Below are 22,976 nucleotides of genomic sequence, written 5' to 3'. Positions count from 1 at the left end.
TAGTTTATTCCGTTTCCTTTTTCTTTTTTTTTTTATTAACGATTTTTAATAAGGTCATTAACGAAATCGATATTTCGCGTGTGTGATAATTACATCGACGATACATTAACGATCATGATCCAGATCGACCGATCGATCTATTTTTTTTTTTTGTTGCTGTTTCGTTTTGTTTTATTTGTTTATCTACCTAGGCGAAGGATGAGCCGTTTCCGGTTCCTGGCTCGCTGTGATTTCGGTCTCTATAGTTGGTACAACCTGACTTGGGCTACTTTCCTCGAGAATATAAACAACGTCAGCTGCAACGTCGGTAACGTAATGCAATTGTTCCTGGGCTCGATCGATCCTGAAGAATCTTTCGGCTGTACAGGCTGTTACATATAATTATCATACAATTATATATATACATATATATGTATATATATTATATATTATATATATCATATATACATTATTATTAACATATATTATTATATTATATATATATATAATATAATAATATATATTATACATATATATATATTATTTAATTTATTGATTTATTAATTCATTAATTTATCATTTATTATTAATTTATTATTAATATATATTATTATATTATATATTATATATGTTATATATATTGTACATACACACATACACATATACATACATAAACATATATATATCGATCGATTGAATATCATTATCGAATGATATAAACAATCATACATACATTATAATTAATTATACTCACAATCGAGGAAACAGCAAGCATCCATATTATAATTCTTCGCTAGAATATTCCTTAAGGATACCAAATCGGTCGTAGCATCCAGATCCAATGGATCAGACATCAATAATTCAGCAACTTTTTTTAATCTATCCTTGTCATGATAATAAGTCTCGTAATCGGACATCTTTATCCTCATAACTGGTAAATTCAATCTTTCTAATTTGGCCACGTCCTGTTGCGGCTGGCCGGTGTTCCTTCTTTTGGCAAGCATCGTTGCTTTGTTAAGGAGACTCAAATTTATGATCGATGGTAACAATCGGCAGGCTTCTCCGTCGACCTATAAATAGAAAAAGCGAAACCAAAAAAAAAGAAAAGAACAAAAAAAACAAAATTGAGAAAAAAAAAAGAAAAACAAAAATGAAATAAACGAATGACTTGGAAATTGGAATATTAAACAATTTATTATTCGATTTTACCTGCATCGGAATGGTCCTCGTAGTGACAAGTTTAGCTTTGCTGCATTGTGCTATGCAAGTACCATGACCACCAGCTTGCAACAAAGGCAATTGATAAGTCGTCAAACCAACTACTTCGATCAAACCATCCTCGGTCGATGGTTCCTTCGTAGTACTACCAGCGCACCATGGATGTGTCCCACCACCGTACGAAGCGATATTCAAAAATACTATTGCGTGTACACGGTGTTCCTTTAATTTCGGTGTTAGATCTTGTCCGTCGCATTCCAATGTAACAAATTCCGAAAGATCTTTCCATTTTCTTCGGACCAAATCCTTACCGCCCATTTGGCCATAAAACATCTTGTTTCTCAATCTCGAATTGAATTTCTCTGGATGTGCCTCTGTTAGGATTATTAACGGGTTAAGCGGTTAAACAGGTACACGCGGTTGTTCTTGTAAAGTTCGTGCTACGTAAATACATACGTACGTACATACATACATACATATATACATACATACATAAATATATATATATATACGTAGCAACATATACGGGATATGTCACGAACATGTGGTTTTGTGGTTTATAACTTGGGGAGAAGGTATTGTGGCACGTCAAACAAGATTTGGATAGGTTCTTAATGACGAATTTTAACCACCTGCCAAGTTTATTAGGGCACAGGACGTTGACACGCGACAAAAGCAATTATTTATTGACAAAAATTTAACGAGTATTGATATTTTCTTTTTTATTTCTCTATCTCTCTCATCCATTATTACGTTCTCCAAACTACATTCATTAAGAAACATTTGCATTCTTTCTCGAAAATCGAAGTAAAAACGATCTTTTTTCTTTTTTTTTTTTTCTTTTTTCTACGCTCGAATTTTTCTTTTCGAAAGAGGATCGAAAGAGGAATGATCTTGGGACAATTGAATTTACCTCTGGCCTCGTGAAACTCAAGGGCGATGTGAGCGTCCACGCCAAGTGAGAAATAATTGTTGACGACGTTCAAAGGAAGATTTTCCTTTGCCTTTCCACTGTCGTCGTCGTTTTGAATGTCAGGATTTCTCTCTACCACTAATTGCCATCTGTCCAATAATATCGTTTCGCTCTCGCCGATACTCGATAATATTTTGCCGATTGGTTCGTCGGTGTAACCACCACCCCAGCCAAGTGCTCTGGCCAAATCGTTTCCAGTACCAAGTGGAAGGACACCGACAGCAGGTGGTGATGAGGCACCGATTTGATCCAAAATAGATAAGACCCAACCGACCGTACCGTCCCCGCCACAAGCTAACACTCGCAAGTTTGGTACCCTCTTAAAGAGTTCCAATCTAAACAAATTTAAAAAAAAAAGAAAAAAAGAATATATAAAAAAGAAAGAAAAAAGTACATTTATTTGCTTATATATGCTGTAATTACTCTTATTAAAACAAAAATTGAATAATAAAAAAAAAACAAGAGATTATTATTCATCGCATTCGATAGATCTTCGATAAATCTAAATCATGTTTCGTCGACCACTCCCCTTGAGATAGGCAACGAAGTCGTGCATACATGTAACACGTGTTGCCTATCGTCAGGAACAAAACAAGGAGTTTTCGTTTTACCCTCACCCGTTATACGCGACTCACGATGAATTTTATCTACGAAGTACGGCATGTTGCTAACCTCCAGGCGCGATAATTAATATTCCTACGTATAATTTAACTAAAATCGATAAATAATAATTGAATTGATAATAATACAATTTTTTTGGTCTTTTCCAAACTAAATTATTTCGCGTTCGGTTATTCATTATTTCTTTTCTACATTTAATAAAAATAAAAAAATAAATAAATAAAAACATTTCGTTATACTTGCAAATTAGAATCGATTGCCCGTTTTTACGTAATTTTTTACATATAAAGTTAATCCGTGCAATTTATTATCCCGTCGATCGGAACATGGCGAATTTACGTTTTTTCAAAACGAATTTTATCAACTCGTATATCGAACGATACAGGTGCGTGCGTTTAATTGCGATATTAAAATATTATAAAAAAGAGAGATTATTATTAATGTGGAGAAAAAGAAGAAGAAGAAAAAAAAGAAAGAAAGTAGGAAAGAAAAAAAGATAAAAAGAAAAAGAAAAAGATATTGGGTTATAATGTCCTCACCCCATTTTAGGTCCGCCTTGGGTCAGATCGAAGACCTGTCGAGGATTCAAGAGCCATTGAAACTTCTGTAACAATTTAGCTCCCTGATTGCCTCCGGACTTTGGATTGATGAAAACTAATACCGGTCTTACGGTAGCAGTTGGAATTGGTTTGACAACCCAAAATTTTCCTTGATCCTCCTTCTGTTCCTTTTCCTTTTCCTTGTCCCTAGATTTCCTACGACTAGTATTAGAAGTCGACGGGCCACTTCCGCTTTTCCTTCTTTTCGGTGACTTTCTCAAGCTACTCTTGAAGCTACCCTTTCTCGGTAATTTAACGATCCAAGATGGCGGTACTATTATAGACGAGTGCGTACCGAGTTCGCAATTCTCACCGATTTTGTCGACGTTAAAGCATGCCTCCTTGTTATGATAAGCAGCCTTACACCAGCTACAATTAACCGCGACTATCTCCTTCGATGTAAAACTCAGCTTCGATTGGAAGCTCTTACCGCAATTAGCGCATTTTCCCTTTTGCGAACGTCTATGTACCCAATGATGATTCGTTGTTGTTTGTTCGCGATATTGTCGTACTCCAACGTCTCGGAAACTGGTCTTGCAGGTAAAATTCAAGCTAGGAGCGCACACTGCGTGTACAACGACGCGACAAGCGGAACACTTCATCCGTGGTCCATGTTTCTGCGAAAGAATTTATTCATTGTATGATATACATCTATATTAGAGGTTTACAAAGTTTTTCTTTAATTTTCTTTTTCTTTATCTCTCTCTCTCTCTCTTTCTGTTTCTCGATTAACTAAAAAGCCAGCAACGTGATACGATCGTTCGACTCGGTAAGAAAAGAGAAAAGAAAAGGGAAAAGAGAAAAGAGAAAAGAAAAGAAAAGAGAGTAGAGTAGAGTAGAGTAGAGTAGAAAAGCTTTCTAAGTTGATGGACTTTGATGTAGGACATACCTGTGCCCATGTACCTCACGTATTTGCATAAAACTCCGAACGCTGGAATGGGGCTTTTATGAATAATCTCTCTCGGTCTCGGCCCCGCGAGAAACCGAGTTACTACGTACCACCAGTGTACTTCGTATCCGGAAATAGGACGACCTCCCTTCCTACAACCTAACCAACCAACCACCCATCCACCCACTTTCCTACCTTCCTACCTACCTACCTACCTACCTTCCTACCCTATACCTCATATATCTCGGAGTATCCGATATGGAGACTGAAGTCTTACTTATGGAAATGGTTTGACACGATTCCCTTGACACGATATAATTCTCTAATTCATTATTAAAATCTTTCATACTTTATTATTTCTATACGAGAATAGAGAGAGAGAGAGAGAGAGAGAGAGAGAGAGAGAGAGAGAAAGAGAGAGATAGAAGGAGAAGGGAAACATTATCTCGACGTTTTGCAATATCCATTGTCTAATTAAAGAATTTTTATTAGAACTTAATTTTTCATTTCTTCCATTCTTGCTTCATATGGTGGATATGTTCGAAAACGATTTCTTTTTTCTCTTTTCCTTTTTTTTTTTAATTTATTTGCAATAAAAAGGAAGAAGAAAATAAACGAATCGACGCTCGCAATAAATAAATGATCACTTTTATTTCGTAATCCGTATCGAAATTGACAATTTCGGGGAAATAAAATAAAATTAAATAAAAATTCAAAATAAAAAAAAAAGATAGAACGAAGGAAAAAAACAACAATATTCCATAAAAGTCATTTTCTCCAAAGCAATTTCGAAATAATTAATTTAACGATGAACAAATTTAATCAATCGAAACACCCTTTCTCGAACGATCATTACTCTCTTCTCTAGTAATATCGAAAGATCTATTCTTGCGACCTCGAGACACTAAGTCTGATATATATATATATATATATATATATATATATATATATATATGTATGTATGTATGTATGTATGTATGTATACTTGGAGATACGAGGTATCGATGAACTTAACTCAGAGGCTACTTTCGAATAATACACTACAGGAGATGATCCTTAATGAAATTTTTTAAACACCTTTCGATTCCAACACCTACCTCCTCTTTTCTACATGGTCCTATCCTACTCTACCTTACCCTATTCTGTTATCGTAAAATCGATATCGATATTGATATCGATCACGATACCGATATCGATCCGAGAACTCGTCTAATTAGTCGAGCCCGACTCGTCTCACGAAATTACCTACTACACTACTACAACTACTATTACTCTACCACTAGAATCGTTTCATTATACATGCATGAAATAGTCCTTCTCGTTTATCAGTCTAACAAGAGATAATTAAAAGTCTCTCTCTCTCTCTCTCTCTCTCTCCCTCTCTCTCTCTCTCTCTCTCTATCTATCTATCTATCTATCTCTTGCTCTCTCTCTCTCTTTCTCTCTCTTTCTCTCGATTAGTTGAAAGCAACTCGATGAAAAATCTTCTTAAACGTTTTTCTCATCCTACTTTAAATTTTTCAAAGGATTTTAACCTTGTTCTCATTCTATAAATCACTTCTTATATATATATATATAATTATATATATATAATATATATATAAAATATATAATATATATATGTATATATTTATAATAAACATGCATATATATATACATATATATAATACATATAATATATATATATATATAATGTATATAATTATATATAAATATATATATGTATAAATATACACATATAATATATATTATTTATTATTATCATGTGTGTATATAAATACACACACACACACACACACACACATATACATATAAGACGTGATTCATAGAAGTAGGACAAGTTAAAATGCTTAGAAAGATTTAAAATATATATATATATATATATATATATATATATATATGTATATATATATATTACACTTTAAAGGATAGAGATGCTACTTTGAAATTGTGACAATTTTAGTTTGAAATACGGTCGAGTGGACAACGAGCGGTTTTTCTAGAGGGTCAAGGCTATCTCTAGAAACGCCGACATCGTCGTCATCGTCGTCCTAGTCGTCGTCGTAGTTGTCGTAGTCGTCGTCATTGTCGTCGAACTTCTTGCGTATACCCTTCTCCGTTCGTGCAAAAGAAGCGTTTTAGATTACGCGATATATCTCGAAGTCTTACGAGATATAGACGATTCAGAAAAGAGAACACGACTCGATAAATACGATTCTTCGAACGACCCTCATAACACAGAAAATCATTTCCGTTTTCAATAATAACTATATCCCTATTTTATGGGATTTAACTTTAATAAATTTACGCACTAATCTTTCGTTTACGCGAATGTAATCTTTCAACGAAACATAAAAAAAAGAGAGAAAGATAAAAAAATTTTTTACGATCAAATAATTATTCATTACGATTGAAAATTAAAAAAAAATAATAATGAAAGAATTCCAGTCGATTTTTACATTTTTAATCGACGGAATGAACTAAACAAAAAAATAAATTTGTTTGATTCCGTAACTGATACTTTTTTAATTCGTAAAAAACTATCGAGAAATTAAAAATAATAATAGTAATAATAATAATTATTATTATTATTAATTTATTATTTATATTATTATTATTATATATTATTAATGTTAATAATAATAATAATTATTATTATTATTATTATTATTATTATTATTATTATTATTATTATTATTATTATTATTATTATAACAATAACAACATAGTAAGTTACAAAGTAGTATTGTGATCTTAAAAGTTCATAAACGATTTTAAAAACCGATTACTATTTCTTCGAAACTTTCCAGACTAATTTCTTTTTTGCGGATTGTAAAACTATCTTAGAAATTTGTTTACGATCTCAAAAAAAAGAGAAAAGAAGAATATCTCGATATCAGTCCAGAAACTTTTGGCACCTTGCCAAATACAACGCTCCTTCAAAAAATTCAAGATAATATTCGATTCGAAAAGAAAAAAAGAAAGAGAGAAAAAGAGGAAAAAAAATAAACTCATCAGAATCACATTTAGCGAATAATTTTTTTATTCGTAATAATATTTCTTTCGATCGAAAGTTTCGAAATTGATATAGGGAGTATACTCGTTCGATTTTAAAATGAATCTATTTAACTTTCTGTAATCGACTCGTTCAATAGACAGATATTTATATATATATATATATATATATATATATATATATATATATATATATATATTTCTCTATCTATTTGTCTTTCTTGCTCTTATTCCGTATATTTCAATCGTACTTTTATTCCCTGAGCAATTAAATATTCAGATACGTGCAGTCGATTTAAACGAATGCGAGGCAACTCGACTCGACTCGATATTCTCTATACTTTTGTAATCGATAGTCGCTCATACGGATATTTTTGTTTTGTCCAAACGATTTATCGAGAATCATGCTGAGAGTTGGTTATAGTTTTCTCTCTCTCTCTCTCTTTTTCTGTTTCTTTTTACCGTATGCTATCATGAAATACAATGAAAATATATTCTACTGGAACGCATGATTTGTAAATGCCATTTTATACACGTACAAGAGAGATACGTATTTTTATTGTTTTATTATTATTTTATTTACGTATTTCATTTTTCCTTCTCCTTTTTTTTTTCTTTTTTTTTTAAATACCTCAGTCGAAAAGATGATGAAGATAACGACACGATTTGAAAAAAATATATATATATAAAATGTAAAAAGAAAATAAAAAAAAGAAAAAAGAAATATATAATACATACGTATACATGCAACGAATAAATCTTATAAATTTCAATCGAATAAATTTTATTCGTTCCCGATCAATTTCCAGTTACAATAGATACGCGCGAATGTTAATTGATTGGTATGTATATTAATTGAAGAAGCAAAAAAAAAGGAAGAAAAAACAATTATTATTATTTTATAAATATATGAAATTAATCGATTTTTCTTGTAACGTTGAATTATTAAAGCGTTTATGGATTTTGTATTAAAAGTTTTTCGGTATGTGTTTTCTTTTTTTGTTTACACTTTTTTTGCACCTCTCTCTCTCTCTTTCTCTCTCTCTCTCTCTCTCTATCTATCTATCTATCTATCTATCTATCTATCTATTTATCTATCTATCTGTCTATCTATCTATTTATCTATTTATCTATCTATTTTTTTCTCATCTCTACATACTTCATTGAAACATAGCAACAAGCTATATGATGACGTTACTCGACTACGACGACGACGATGACGACGACGACGACGACGACGACGACGACGACGACGACGACGACGACGATAGAAGCGTACGACTCCAATTATGTTTTCCGAGGTGATTCATTAGCGTTAGAACATCGAAACGTGCAAACGAGTTTTTAATAGCGAAAGTCTTCGTCATATCGTAACAGGATATTAGAGTGGCATTGAGTAATTTATCTCGGAGGCTCCCCGTTGATTTTATGCGATCATTGAAAAAAGAAAGAAGAAAAAAGAAAAGAGAGAAGAAAAACGAGAAGGAGAGAAAGAGAGAGAGAGAGGGGGGGGGATACTCTTTTTTTCACGTGTCCAAAAAAAAAGAAAAAAGAAAAATAAAAAAATGTGATATAATATTAACGCAAAGTCATTTAGGCTCCTTGCTTATTCTTTCGTTAATAAAACGTTTACCGTTACTTTTTTTTCTTCATCTTTCTTTTTTTCTTTACCTTTCTTTTTTTCTTAATGGATAAAAAAGAAAGAAAAAAAAAAGATGAAGGATTTTCAATTAAAATTCACGGCTAAAGTCGTTCCCGTTAATGAGTATAATGAGTATGATGATGATTGCCGGCATGATTATTCTCTCTCTCTCTCTCTCTCTCTCTCTTTCTCTCTTTGTCTCTCTCTTTCTTTCTTTCTACACACACATATATATATATATATAATCTACTTTGTGTTAAATACATAATATATAATATATATTTAAGCGAATTTGATTCGTATTATCTGAAAAAGTATAGAAATCAAATGTTGTTGGTCGTATCTTAATAAAAATTAAGAACGTAATTACAACTAAAAGAGAGGAGAAATAGAGAATAAAAAAATACAAAGATGAGAAGGAGAGAGAGGAAGAAAGAGATTTAGGACGATAAGCACAAAGAACGTGAAATAAGCGTGCTCTTGCAATTAGTATTCTTAATAATCGTATTTTTTCGAGGGATCAACGCAAACGAATTCAAGTTAAAAAGATTTAAAACAGGAGAAAAAAGAAATAAGATGATAGAAACGAAGTGAATGAGATAGACAGATAAATAGATATACATATACATATACATATACATATACATATATAGATATATATATATATATATATATATACATGTGTGTATGTGTAAAAAACAGAAAGAAAGAATACTTTTTCTTTAACATCCTAAATTTCATTCCTTTGTTTTTTTTCTTTTATGAAATATATTTGATTTAAATAAATTCATAGAAAGAAAAAGAGAGAAAATGTTTCACGTCTACAAAATTTTACGATTGACTAATTTCTACTTTTTTTCTTTTTTTTTTCTTTTTTGTTTTATACGAATACGTACACACAAATCGTCACTTTTATCGTTCGTATATCTATTGATATATTTTAAATGAACGATTAAATGCATATCTATGTATAATATCTATGTATAATCTTGTTACACACACACATATTATTTTTTTATGTGTTTACGATCTTACCGAACAATCATTGACGTAACAAAAGTCACCAGATGCAGCTGTTGGTACCCAAAAATGTTCACCATTGTATGCAGTACCACCCCAATCGGGGGTCGATCGGAGTTCGCGTTGACCACCACTCGCGGCACCTTCTTCCCTTCCTCTGAAACGATAACACAATTTTTTATTCGTTAGTGTTCCCAGTTTTATATTTAAATTACTTCAATTCTTTTATTTTATTCGCGATGAATAAACTTATGCGAACATATGTAATTGGCATATTAATTTAATGGATTGATCGATTCCAATCAACCCCTTCGCATTTGCACGAAGTAGATATATTATAACTTGTTTTATATCGAGTAGACAGTTAGAAGCAACGACGAGACGATTAGAAGAATGCGATTAGCTTTTGTATAAGAGATAGATAGAGAGATAGATAGATAGATAGATAGATAGAGAGAGAGAGAGAGAGAGAGAGAGAAGGATAATAATAAAGATAAAGAAAAAAAATGTTCATCTCTCAAGAATCGTGCAAAAGCCATATAATATGTTGTACATAGATTAAATTATATTAGAATCAAGTTTTCGAATTATATTCGAGTTTGCTGATATAACAAAGTATATCAAAATAATATACAAACCTTTGCCAGTACGGGTTATTTACTACATAAAAAATAAACCAATCTTTTTTTTTCTTTTTCTTTTGTAATCTCTTCATTATTTTTTCTTTCACGCAAAAATGTTTTTCACGCATCGAATTATGTTTTCTTTTTCTCTAATCTTTTTTTTCTTCAAACTTACATTATTCAAATCTGCTCGGTGTCTTCGTTCTTTTCTTTTCTTTTCTTTTTTGTTCTTTTTTCTTCTTTTACACATCGTTTCGATTTTCGATTAAATTATACCGGAAGGGGATTATTTATAGACATTATAAATGTGCGGTTTTAAAAGTGCAGCGAACTTTTAATTTTTTTACTTTTCCCCCTTTTTTTTCATCGACTCCGACATCTCTTCCCTCGGATATTCCTTTAATTTTTATTATCTATTTCTTTTTGTTTTTTTTTTGTTTTTGTTTAGTTTAGTTTTTATTATCTTTTTTTTTATACTCTCACCCTGCGATTCATCTCATTCCCGTGACACTACTTCCCTTTCTTTTCTCATGCCCTCCATCCTATTCAAATATATTTTCTCCCTCCACGAAGTATCCTCGATTCATGGATAAGATGTCATTTTTCTAATTGTTTCTCAATGACAATGTTTGTAGAAAGAATTTCAAACGAGAACCACCGTCAAAGGAAATACTGAAGGTAAATTACATCTCTCTCTCTCTCTCTCTCTCTCTCTCTCTCTCTCTCTCTCTCTCTCTCTCTCTCTTCCTCTCTCTATCTCTGTTCTGTTTCTTTATCTATGTCTCTCTCTCTCTCTCTCTCTCTCTCTCTCTCTCACTCTTTCTCTTTGAGTCCTAAGGGTAAGTCGGCTCCTCCGTTGAAAGGATCCAATATCGGATTGCAGGATCTCCCCGAAGTACGGTTACATAAAGAATTTACGGATGCTTTAAATTTTCAAGTGCGGTTGTCGTGGTAACGGTAAGAAGAAGAGTAAACGAGAGAGAGAGAGAGAGAGAGAGAGAGAGAGAGAGAGAGAGAGGATGTGGATGCGTTACCTGCGATGCAATTTTAATCGTCGCCATTATTAATAAACTAAGATCATAAATTTTTCTTTACTTTCTTATTAAAACGATTTAGATATGAGATGAGACATAGAACTAAATTTATTGATATCAAAATATCCAACAGATTTTATTGTATCTATAAAATTGTGTGTAAGAGTATGATGATAATCATTTGAAATTCTTTCTCTCTTCCTTTATGTATCTATCTATCTATCTATCTATCTATCTATCTGTCTATCTATCTATTTATTTATTTGTCTTTTTTTATAGACAATAGTAAATGATTAGATTGTAAACGTAATTATAATTATTAAAAAGAATGCTTTTTTCTCTCTTTTATTTTTTATATATATCGTATATATTCTATTTTTATCTTTCATTAGCTCGATACATTTTTCGTAGGACAAATACGTGTATCTTTCGGATATTTTAAAATTGTTTAATTTTCAGCAATGATAATTATTAGAAATAAATTATTTCTCTCTCTCTCTCTCTCTCTCTCTCTTCGTCTCTATCTTTTTTTTTCTTTTATTTTATACTTCCTTCTTTATCTTTCTCTCTCTCTTTCTCTCTGTCTATCTATCTATCTATCTATCTCTATCTTACACATTTCTCGAATGACAAATCGTGATTAAAAAAGAAAGAGTACATCTTTCGGACACTTTGAGAAACATTTGCGAAAGTTTAAACGCCTCTTTAAAAAATGTAGAAGATCTTGCAAAACAAAGAAAGAAAGAAACAGAAAAAGAACTAAGGAAAGAAAAAGAGAAAGCGAGAGAAAAAGAGGGTTAACAGTCTGATAACATCAACGGCGCTGATTTTTCCTACTTTTCTTCCACTTTCCGTAAAGAGATCTGATGATAGTGTTGTTGTTGTTATTCTTCTTCTTCTTCTTCTTCTTCTTGGTGGTGATTGTGATAGTAGAGAGTAGTAGTAGTATTGTAGTAGTAGTAAGGAAGGGTGGTTTGTGAGAATTTTAGAAGAAAGGGGTTCGTACCTTGAGTCTTTCGTATCGTTAAAGTTTCAAATGAAATTTGGTATACGTTCTAAAACAAAAAGAAAGAGAGAAATAAAGAAATAAAAAGACAAAGAGAGAAAGAGAGAGAGAGAGAGAGTCCTCTCTCGTTGTGCGTAGAATTGGATCTTTAATAATGTATGCCGGGAGAGCTAATGAAAAATTCAGGAGTTAGTCCAGAAGAAAAGACAGAAAGAGAGAGAGAGAGAGAGAAAGAGGAAATGTGTTTTGTGGTGTACCAACTTCGACCCACAAAATTTTCATCTTGTCGATTTGCTCCTCCAAAGATTGCTTCCTCTTCCCTTTTCTCTCTCTCTCTCTCTCTCTCTCTTTTTCTCTCTTTCTTTTTCTTTCTCTTTCTTACTCATACGCACATGGAGATACACATATATTTTTTACCATAAGCGAAAAAGAATTTATGAAATCTTTCTTTGTTTCTCTTCTTTTTAACGATTCATCGATACAGAAAGAGAGAGAGAGGGTGAGAGAAAGTGAGAGAGAGAGAGATAGCATTTGCATAAAAAAAAAAGAAAAGTAAAAAATATTTTTCTTCCTTCGAAGAGTTTCGTATTTCGTTGTAACAACGTTAGAAATATGCAAACAAGAAATGCATCGACGAGATTTATTTCGATATATATATATGCATTTCGATACGATATATATATATGTATGTATATGTATATATACATCAGATCCGATCTACTTTCTCCAATACGGCTAAACATTTTTCCGATAATCGACCGAGCTTGAAGAACACATCGAAAGAGAGAAAGAGAGAGAGAGAGTTTTCTGCAAAAAAAAAAAAAGAGAGAGAAAAAAAGTGTAAACACGACGGTACCTATGCCTTTTTAACAGATTTAATTTTCCTGCAATATTTTCCGCAATAACGAACACACGTTTCGTTACATTTGGAGATCGTAAAAAAACTTTAAGATTGTAATCGCGTATCGCGCATATCGTATTCAATTTCTTCGTTTCTTTTTTTGTTTGTTTTTTTTTCTTTCTTTCTTTTCTTTTCTTTACTTCACTTTATTTTACTTTACTTTACTTTACTTTATTTCTCTTGGCAAAGAAAAAATTATGTTTCTCCGTTCGGACAAAATCTTAATACTAAACTTTCTACAACGTTTTACATGTTTCTTACTTTTCTTTTCCCTATTTCTTTTTTTTTTTTTGTTCTTGCATCTTCTTCTTCCTCCCTCGGAATACAAATTTTATTATAATCGAAATTTTTTTCGAAGGAATATCCAATATGCAATAATGTCGAGTTGTAAACGTTCTGTTTGTTTTCTTGTTCGTTTATGCATACGATGGGGAAAAAAAATGCGACGCGTTTGAAACGAACGTGAAAGAAAAAAAAAAAAAAAGAGGAGAGAAAGATAAAAGAAAAAAAAAACACCGAAAAAAATCCCACGAACGATTATTTTTTTTATTTGTTCATTTCGCTTTTTCTCTCTAGCCGATTTCTCCTACTCGAACGTGGATTATTATCACGCGTTATCATTATTGTTATTTTTATTATTATCATTATTGTTATTATTGGTATTAATACTATTGTTATTTTTATTACTTAGCTTTTTTTCCAAACAATTATTTTTTTTTCTTTTTTTTTTTTCTTTTTTTCATGGAGTCAACGAGACTCCCCGAACAACGAGAGTTGAGCAGCGACTGGCGAGAGATCGAATCGATAAAGCTCGTTTAATTGAATGTCGATACGGACACGCGGAGAAAAAAAAAAGAAAAAAGAAAAAAAAAGCGGAAGAAAGAACAAAAAGAAAAAAGGAAAGAAAAAGAGAAAAAAAAATAGGATTAACGAGACGGGTTTTCGATTGGACGATCGAATTTTATATACGATACTATTATCTCTGTTAACATATCCTTATATGTTGATACGTCTCTTTCTTTTCCTTTCTTTTTTTTTTTTAAACTACATTTACAATGTATCAATTATAACGTAATAGTTTCATTTAAATCTTCACGATCGAGTAATCGATATCTCGAGGAAAAAGTTTAATAGCTAAATTCTATCTCATTTTTTTTTTTTTTTTGTAATGATCCTCGGCGGTGGTCGGAAAGAAAAAAGAAATTAAAAACAGAAAAAAATGCTACGTTTAACGTGTGGATATAAAAAGGGACAAAAGATTTTTATTCGATCATGTAATCAAAAAGAAATTAAAAAAAAGAGACAGAGAGAGAGAGAAAGAGGAAGAGAAATTAAAAGAATTTTAAATGAAACGATACGTTAAAACGACGCGAGTCGTATGGGTCACCATAAACCTTCTACTGTCACTATTGTCGTTGCTTGTGGACCCTGCGATCTTCTTGATATGTAATAAAATATGTAGAGGACTCTTTCTCTCTCTTTCTTTCTCTATTTTCTGTCTCTTTCTTTCTCTCTTGAAGAAAAAAAAAAAGAGAAAAAAAGCTCCCTTCGTAATTTGTCGCCAAGTAATGGCATGAAGTGCGTAGGGAAAAGAAAGAGAAAGGTAGAGAAAGAGAGAGAAGAAAAAAAAGAGAAAAAAAACTCAGGTTTGATAAAACTCACATTACTTCAAAATCAAAATCAATGGGATGAATAAAAGAAAACATCCTTACACGAGTCCCTCGTGTATATTCATACACGTGAGTTACATTCCGTGTAACGATATATATATATTATATATATATAAAGAAAAAAATAAATACATATATATATACATATATGTACTTCGATATATGCAAGTTAGTATAGATCGAGATTCATGTCGTAAATCGATCGACAGGGATTCAATGTTCGATAAATAAATCTTTGATGAAGATCGTACGATGAGAAAAAAAATGCTACACATATATACGCGCGAGTGCACGCAGGTTTTGCGTTTGAAGGATTTTTTTCAAGAAGGAGAAAGAGAAAAAGAGAACTGAGAAAGAAAAACGAGTATCGCCGATGTTCTAAAAAGACGATATCTCGGGAAACGTTAGCAAACAGGCAATAGGCAATACAGTCTGATGAGCCTATAAGTAGAGCAAGAGAAAAAACAGCAAGAATAAAAAGAGAGAGGGAGAGAAAGAGAGAGAGAGAGAGAGAGAGAGAGAGTAGTTTATAAAATCGAAAAGTTTGTGAGAAAGAGAAAAAAGGATAGAGTTAGAAATAGAACGAGCAAACAGTAATAAAAACAACAACAACAACAACAACAACAAAAACAACCAGAATAACAACAACGAGAATATTAACAATAAAAACAACGACCGCGGAAAAGAAAAACCCACAACAACGATAACGATAACAATAATAATAACAATAACAATAACAACAAAAACAACAACAACAACAACATCGAGAAGAAAGAGACTTGTCCCATTCGGCAGACGTACCCACCCTCTTGGAGGTCGGGCCTCGTTGGTTCCAGGTAGTAACGCGGTGTATCTTGTTTGAACCTCGGTTGGTAGAACGATGTCGACGCTTTTAGATCTGATACTTTGTTGCGGAACGTCTAGGGAATGAGAATCTTCGGACTTGTCGTTCTTGTTATTGTTAAAACAGGAATCGACGGAGGCAGCCCTATCCCTTTTAAGTTCGGGTACAGTGAGAAATATGTCTCTGACGACGAGTTTGCACTTGCCCGATTTGGAGTCGATCTCGTCTTTATTACGATCGGGTTCCTCGTTGTCGTTAACACCAGTAACACCGACAGCCCCGTCATCGTCCTTGTCTTCGTCTTCGCGCGATCCCGAGGGTGAGGAAGGTAAGTCGGGAGGGTAAGAGGTAAGTGCCTCTTGTCTCGACAATTTCGGATAAGCTATCGACCTTCTTCGTTGTCTCTCGGGATATAGTTCGACCTTGACCTCGGATGTAACGCTGGTCGTGCCGATTAAATTAGAGGTAACGATATCGGAGTCATCGTTGGTTTCCGCGATGATTACGTTGGACGAAGGAGACGGAGGTGGTGATTCATCGGAGGTTTTCTCGGTGAACGCGGTAAAAGTGACTCTTATCTCTGGACTACCGTCTCTCTTGGATTCTAACTTGTAATCGAGCTCGTCGTCAGACGGATCCTCCTCCTCTTCGTTCTCGTCGGCATCGTCAAAATCGTTGACATCGCGATCCTCCTCGGTTTCGGATGCTTCGTTGTCCTCGTCCTCGTCGTCTCTAGACGAGGAAGCTGTGGTAGTGGTAGTGGTGGTAGTTGTTTCGTCGTCGTCTTTGCTAAGAAAGAGACTCTTGTATTCCTCGACGCATGCACAATGATAACAACCGGAGACCTGTATGGTCGGTGTTTCTATGAATCTTCGAATCGCACCGAGGGACGATTGCGACGGTGGTAAACCGACGTTTCTCTCGTAAACGTCGAAACTCTTGGAACGTTGTCCAGTTTGAAACTGTGGTACTCTTAAAGTAGACGATCTTCTTCCACCACGTCCAACCGAATCCTGCGATCTCGCAGGTGAACAAGAGGAGGACGAGGAGGACGTAGTCCTCGGTGATCTCGACGCTTCGCCGTAATAAGAAGAAGAACCACCGGTACCACCACCACCACCACCACCACCTGTCGCATCGTCCTGTCGTTGTGCCTCCAATTGGATCTCGTCGAAGGAGGCCGATCTCACTTGTTTCGGTACTTCCAAACTCGACTGCGACTTCATTTCCGCGCCCGTAGGTGTGCGCGACCTCTTGAAGGTCGAACGCAATCTCTGCATTATAACTTTGCAGCTATCTTTCTAAAGAGGATAATTCCTCCTGATAGTTAGTTCTTCGACGAGCTACGTCCGAGATGTACAGGTTAATCGAATTTTTGTAGTCCAACCACTGACTCGTATTATCTTCTTCTTCTTCTTCTTCTTTTTCAATCGGTCTTCTCCTCGTCCTTACTTTCTCCTCTTCTACGTCTTTTTCTTCTTCTTTTTCTTTTTCTTTTTCTTCTTCTTCTTCTTCTTCTTCACCGGCACGCTTCTTGCCAAGCTGCCTTAGCAGCAGGCGCTTAGCCTCGGTGAAGAGGTCGTTGACCTCGGTGCACCTCACCGACGACGAGGTGGTCGTCTCGAGTTGCCCTCGATCGCACCCTTCCTCCGCGGTGAACTTAACGGCCGATCTGCAGCCCATCCTAACTCTCTTCCCTGATACCACGACTTCCTCTCTTCCCCCTTCTCCCCTTCTCCTCCTCCTCCCCCCTCTTCCTCTTCCTCCTCCACCACCTCCTACTCTTCCTCCCCCTCCTCCCCTCCTCCTACTCCTTCTACTCCTACTCCTCCTACTCTTCTTCCTTCTCCTTCTCTTCTTCTTTTTCTTCTTCTTCTTCTTCTTCTTCTTCTTCTTCTTCTCCTTCTTCTTCTTTTTCTTCTTCGTCGGGGTAACAGCTGATCGGCTAGGACGCTAACGCGGATCCGTCCATCGGACTTTTAAACGCGAACAAAACCGCAAAGTTTTTCAATCTTCTACGACGATTGACGATCATAACGATATCTCTAATTTATAGAAACTAAACTAAACGCAAAATTTATCGATTATCACATCAAAACGATGCGTCCTGTCTGATATCGTCCTGTTGTCACTCTTCGCTAATTTCAAGTCATTTCGAACCAAGATTGCATCACGAATTTTTGTACTCTTCCTTCTCCTCCTCCTCCTCCTCCTCCTCCTCCTTCTTTTTCTTCTCTTTATTATTATTTTTTAGTACTATTATTCTTATTTTTATTTTTCAATTCTTTCTTGTATTTTTATTTAATCAAGAAAAATATCTCTGTTATTGTTTGAACGATCGTCGAACGAAATGATTGACGATTTATTTGCTTCCTTTTTTTTCCGTTGGTTTGAAATCGAAAACTCGCAGACTTTTTCCCTTTTCTCTCTCTCTCTCTCTCTCTCTCTCTCGCTTTTTTTTTAACGCCGAGATAACCGCTATCAGCACACGTTGATCACCGAACAAACCAAACTCTAGCGAAATATGAGTGTGTGTATATTATCGGATACGAACGTCGGTTTATCTGTTATCACCCACGCGCTTCGGTCACGGTTTTGTGGTACACGTGTGGATCATGCTTCTCAACAACGTCGATGCGCTCGTTGGTCCTATTCCATCGGTTCTTTATTTATTATCATTTTTATTATTCTTTTTTTTTTTTTTTTATTTTCTTCTTGCTCTTTGCGATTCAAACCACGACGAGAAAGGGATGCAGAGTGATAAAGTGAGAGGAATAGATCGTTTGGAAGAGACACCAGACGATTCTTCTTTCACGACGAGACAGTCCCTTCACGACCGACTGACATAATCGATGCGACGACTCTTTAACCTTCCTTTCCTTCTAACTTTTTCTTACTTTTTCTTCATGAACACAAGATGACAACGAACACGACGACGACGACGAGAACGTGGACGACGTTATTCGGTCAGTCACTCAGTTACTTACTTACTTACTTACTTACTTACTTGCTTACTTATTTACTCACTCACTCACTCACTCACTCACTCACTCACTGACTCACGACGACGACGACGGCGACGACGACGACGACAACCAGGACGTTCTCGTCTCATGCCCGACGGAATGTCTTAATAGAACGACGATGACGACGATGACTGTGGCCCAATCGCGTGTCGACAAACATAGAACATTAAACGAATTTATCTCATTAAACCGTATTACGAATTTTCATTGGGGGGAAAAAAAAGAGAGAGAAAGAGAACGAAAGGAAAAAAAAAGAAGAAGGAAATAGAAATAAACCGCAATGTCCGTCGACGACAAATGTGAAATAAATTATCGTAAAGTTTGTCCGTCCTTGATAAATGTCTTCCTGCTTTATATTATTATTTTTCTTCTTCTTCTTCTTCTTCTTCTTCTTCTTCTTCTTCTTTTTCTTCTTCTTTTTCTTCTTCTTCTCTTCTTTCACTTTCTTCCTTGCTTCCTCCTTTTTCTTTTTCTTTTCTTTATTTCTTCCTTCACTTTCTTCCTTTCATCACTTCCTTCACATCCTTCCTTCCTTCGATTCCGTATCGAAATCCAATTAGAAATATTCATACATCCAGTTTTGTTCGTATTCGTACTACTACTATTACGACTACTGTTACTACTACAATTACTACTATTAGTACTAGTACTAGTATCCTATACTCTTCTCTAACCACCCCGCAACCTGCGGTAAGCTTGGATTATATTAGGGTGATGATATTTAAAGTTTGTTTGTCCTTGTTCCGACGGATACGTTCCCTTAACAATCTCACACGTTTAGAACGGGACCGGCACATTTAGAGACTTTTTCGAGAGAAAGAGAGAGAGAGAGAGAAAGAGAGGAAGAAAAAAAGAGATAAAGAGAGAAGGAGAGAGAGAGAGGAAAGAGCGCGCGAGAGAAAGAGAAAGAGATACGTAGAACTCGTTGAGAGTGAGAGAGACCGGCTGGATCTAATCGTTAGCACTGGCTTTGCCACCCTACGTGGACCTTACGCGCGCGTGCGAAAAAGGATTGGCTGTCGGTGGTGGAGAGACAGACAAATAGAGAAAGAGAGGGAAAAAGAGACAAAAGATAGAAAGGAAAAAAGAAAGAAAAAGAGGGAAAGAATAGTTGGAGGAATATATGCATACATATGCACGTATGCACGTTATATATGCATGTACGTATGTATTATATATATCTAAGTATATATTTGTAAGTATGTATGTATTTATGTATTTATTTATATATGTATGTATGTAAATATGTATGTATTTATATATTGTATTATATATGTATTTATGTACGTACGTATGTATATATATATATATATATATATATATATATATATACACGTAGGTGTGTCTATCTCTCTCTCTCTCTCGCTTTCTCTCTCTCTCTCTCTCTATCTCTCTATCTCTCTCTCTCTTTTACCGTGAATTAGTCCTAGTGGGGATGAGAGAACACAGGAGCAACGTGCCGTGACAGGGTAGACTGCTCGGACTAGTGACCAGGGCTCAGCAATGCCGGTTGCTTCGGAGCTTGCTCTGCCGTTAGGGGTTGGCTAAAGAGAGTAAGAGAGAGGAGGGGGGAGAGAAAGAGAGAGAAAGAGAAATAACGACACTATGCCTCTCTCTCCCACTCCTACCGCCTATCTCGCTCCCACTCTCGTTCTCTTCGGTCAGACATGCGCCCTTTTATCATGCTCTCTCTCTCTCTCTCTCTTTCCCTCTCTCTCTTTCTCTCCTTCTCCTTCTCCTTCTCCCTCTCTCTTTCTCTCTCTCTCACCCTTTATCCTCTTTACGTGTATATGTATATGTATACATATGTATATAGATATGTGTATATCGATACACTAAACCAACCAATATTACTAACACATAGTTTTGTATACGTATATGTGCTTGGAAAGAGAGGTGGAAGAAACCATGTGTGCCTACCTCTGCTTTTCTACTTTATATATATATATATATATATATATATATATATATATATATACACACACACACATACATATATATACATATATATATATATATATATATATATTATATGTATATATTGATGTACATGTATTGCCTCGTCATGTTCGGCAAGGGCAAACACGTGCGATTTTTTTCTTCCTCCGCCGATTTTATTATACAAGCCTACCTACTCTCTCTCTCTCTCTCTCTCTCTCTCTCTCTCTCTCTCTCTCTCTCTCTCTCTCTCTCTCTCTCTCTCTCTCTCTCTCTATCTATCTATCTATCTATCTATCTATCTATCTATCTATCTATCTATCTATCTATCTATCTATCTATCTATCTATCTATCTATCTATCTATCTATCTATCTATCTATCTATCTATCTATCTATCTATCTATCTATCTATCTATCTATCTATCTATCTATCTATCTATCTATCTATCTATCTATCTATCTCTCTATCTCTCTTTCTATCGCTTCTTCCTTTATCCACCCCTATCGTATCTCAAAAGACGTAGGAATCATTCCCGATAAGATGTACCCTTCTCCTAACGCTGTTCTAACGTCGTTGGAACACTATTTATCTATGTGTTTTCTATGAATGTTTTTTCTCCCCTTCTTCTTCCTTTTCTTCTTTTTTCTTCGTATTCCTTTTCTTTCCTTTTCGTTGTTCGTCTTACGTTCAACACGAGTGCGATCGTCGCAGAGTAATTGCAATTGCACGATGAAAGAGTAAAGTATCTACTCGCGTGTCGTACTATCTTTTCCTTTCTTATTGTTCTTATTTGTTGTTCGTATTGTTTTTTTTATTTCATTTCTTTTTTCTTCTCTTATTTCTTTTTGGTCTCTAATGATTATAAGTGTTCGTCAATCGATAACGTTCGTTGATGGTAACTAACGAAGCTTGCCTCTCTTCCGTATATTTTTTTTTTCTTTTTTCTTCCTTTTTTCCTTTTTCTTTTCTTTCTTTCTTTTTTTTTCTTTTTCAAGAACTATCCCCGAGTTCTCGATTCTACCCTTGTAAAAGTGATGAGAACAAAATGGACTGTTGTTATTTAAGGACGCGGAAGTCATGGGAGATGGACGGGGGAGGAGTGAGGGGGTGAAGGGTGAAGGGGTAAGGGGGTGAAACAGTAAGAGCACGATTGTGTGCGAGTGAGTGCGAGGATTGAGGATGAGGGATCGAGGAATCGTACAGTAGCACAGTTAGTACTTAAAACGACGTTCGCTCATTCGTCGTTCATTTAAATCGCATCAACGAAAAAACTGTAATTATATCTTTTATTTGTAACGTTTATATTTATTTTTCCGAATTAAAACTCGTCCGACGAGATACATACGTTCGTAGGAGATTTAAAAAGAGAGAAAAAAGAAAAAGAAAGAAGAAGAACGTTTCTATTTTACGATAGGAAGTGTTTCACTTGATTTTTAAATTTTATTTATATCTTTTTGTAAACATATAAGAGATAAATCATTCTTAATGTTCATCGATATATCACATCGAGTAATTTGTTTTTCTCGATTCGTTCTAACATCAAATATTGTATTATCACTCGTTATATACTCGTAGAGATATATTTGACGATGATTGAACGATGTCAAATAGAAAGAAATAAATAAAGAAATAGAGAAAGAAAGAAAAGGAATATGGGAGAATAATTAGAGAGACATTACGAGATAAAAATAAGAGAGAAAGAAACAAAAAAATAAATAAATAAATAAATAAATAAATAAATAATGCGAAATACACGATATATATATATATATATATATATATATATATAAAATACGAACTAAATTATGTACTAAATGATTAATACGATAATCATAAAATATAATAACGAACAAAATCGTGCGACGGGACAAATTTTCTAGGAACAATATTTTCCCGCTCTTTTCAAATAATTTTCTATACAAACGTGAACGATTAAATCGAAGTGTAAAAGTCTGACTAAATATCGACAGTCATC

General features: G+C 34.4%; 1 protein-coding gene across 3 annotated transcripts in view; it reads right to left on the bottom strand.

The window, feature by feature from the left end:
* Positions 1-20,970, bottom strand: part of LOC127072076 (eye-specific diacylglycerol kinase) — a 35,197-nt gene extending 14,227 nt beyond the window's left edge. Inside the window, exons 1-8 of one of the 3 annotated variants that reach the window (XM_051012163.1) lie at positions 20,475-20,970; positions 15,996-19,819; positions 9,972-10,113; positions 3,331-4,007; positions 2,111-2,505; positions 1,189-1,571; positions 734-1,049; positions 188-368 (exon numbers count right to left, since the gene is read on the bottom strand). In XM_051012163.1, the coding sequence (XP_050868120.1) occupies positions 188-368; positions 734-1,049; positions 1,189-1,571; positions 2,111-2,505; positions 3,331-4,007; positions 9,972-10,113; positions 15,996-17,314 (3,413 nt within the window). In that variant the 5' untranslated portion in view covers positions 17,315-19,819; positions 20,475-20,970. Of the gene's footprint in view, positions 1-187; positions 369-733; positions 1,050-1,188; positions 1,572-2,110; positions 2,506-3,330; positions 4,008-9,971; positions 10,114-15,995; positions 20,366-20,474 lie in introns of those variants that run through there. The other 2 variants (XM_051012165.1, XM_051012164.1) reach the window with 2 other exon arrangements.
* Positions 20,971-22,976: the final 2,006 nt, after the last annotated feature.

The sequence above is a fragment of the Vespula vulgaris genome, chromosome 24 (assembly GCF_905475345.1).
Source record: "Vespula vulgaris chromosome 24, iyVesVulg1.1, whole genome shotgun sequence".
Lineage (NCBI taxonomy): Eukaryota > Metazoa > Arthropoda > Insecta > Hymenoptera > Vespidae > Vespula > Vespula vulgaris.
This window is presented reverse-complemented; position numbering and strand designations above follow the sequence as displayed.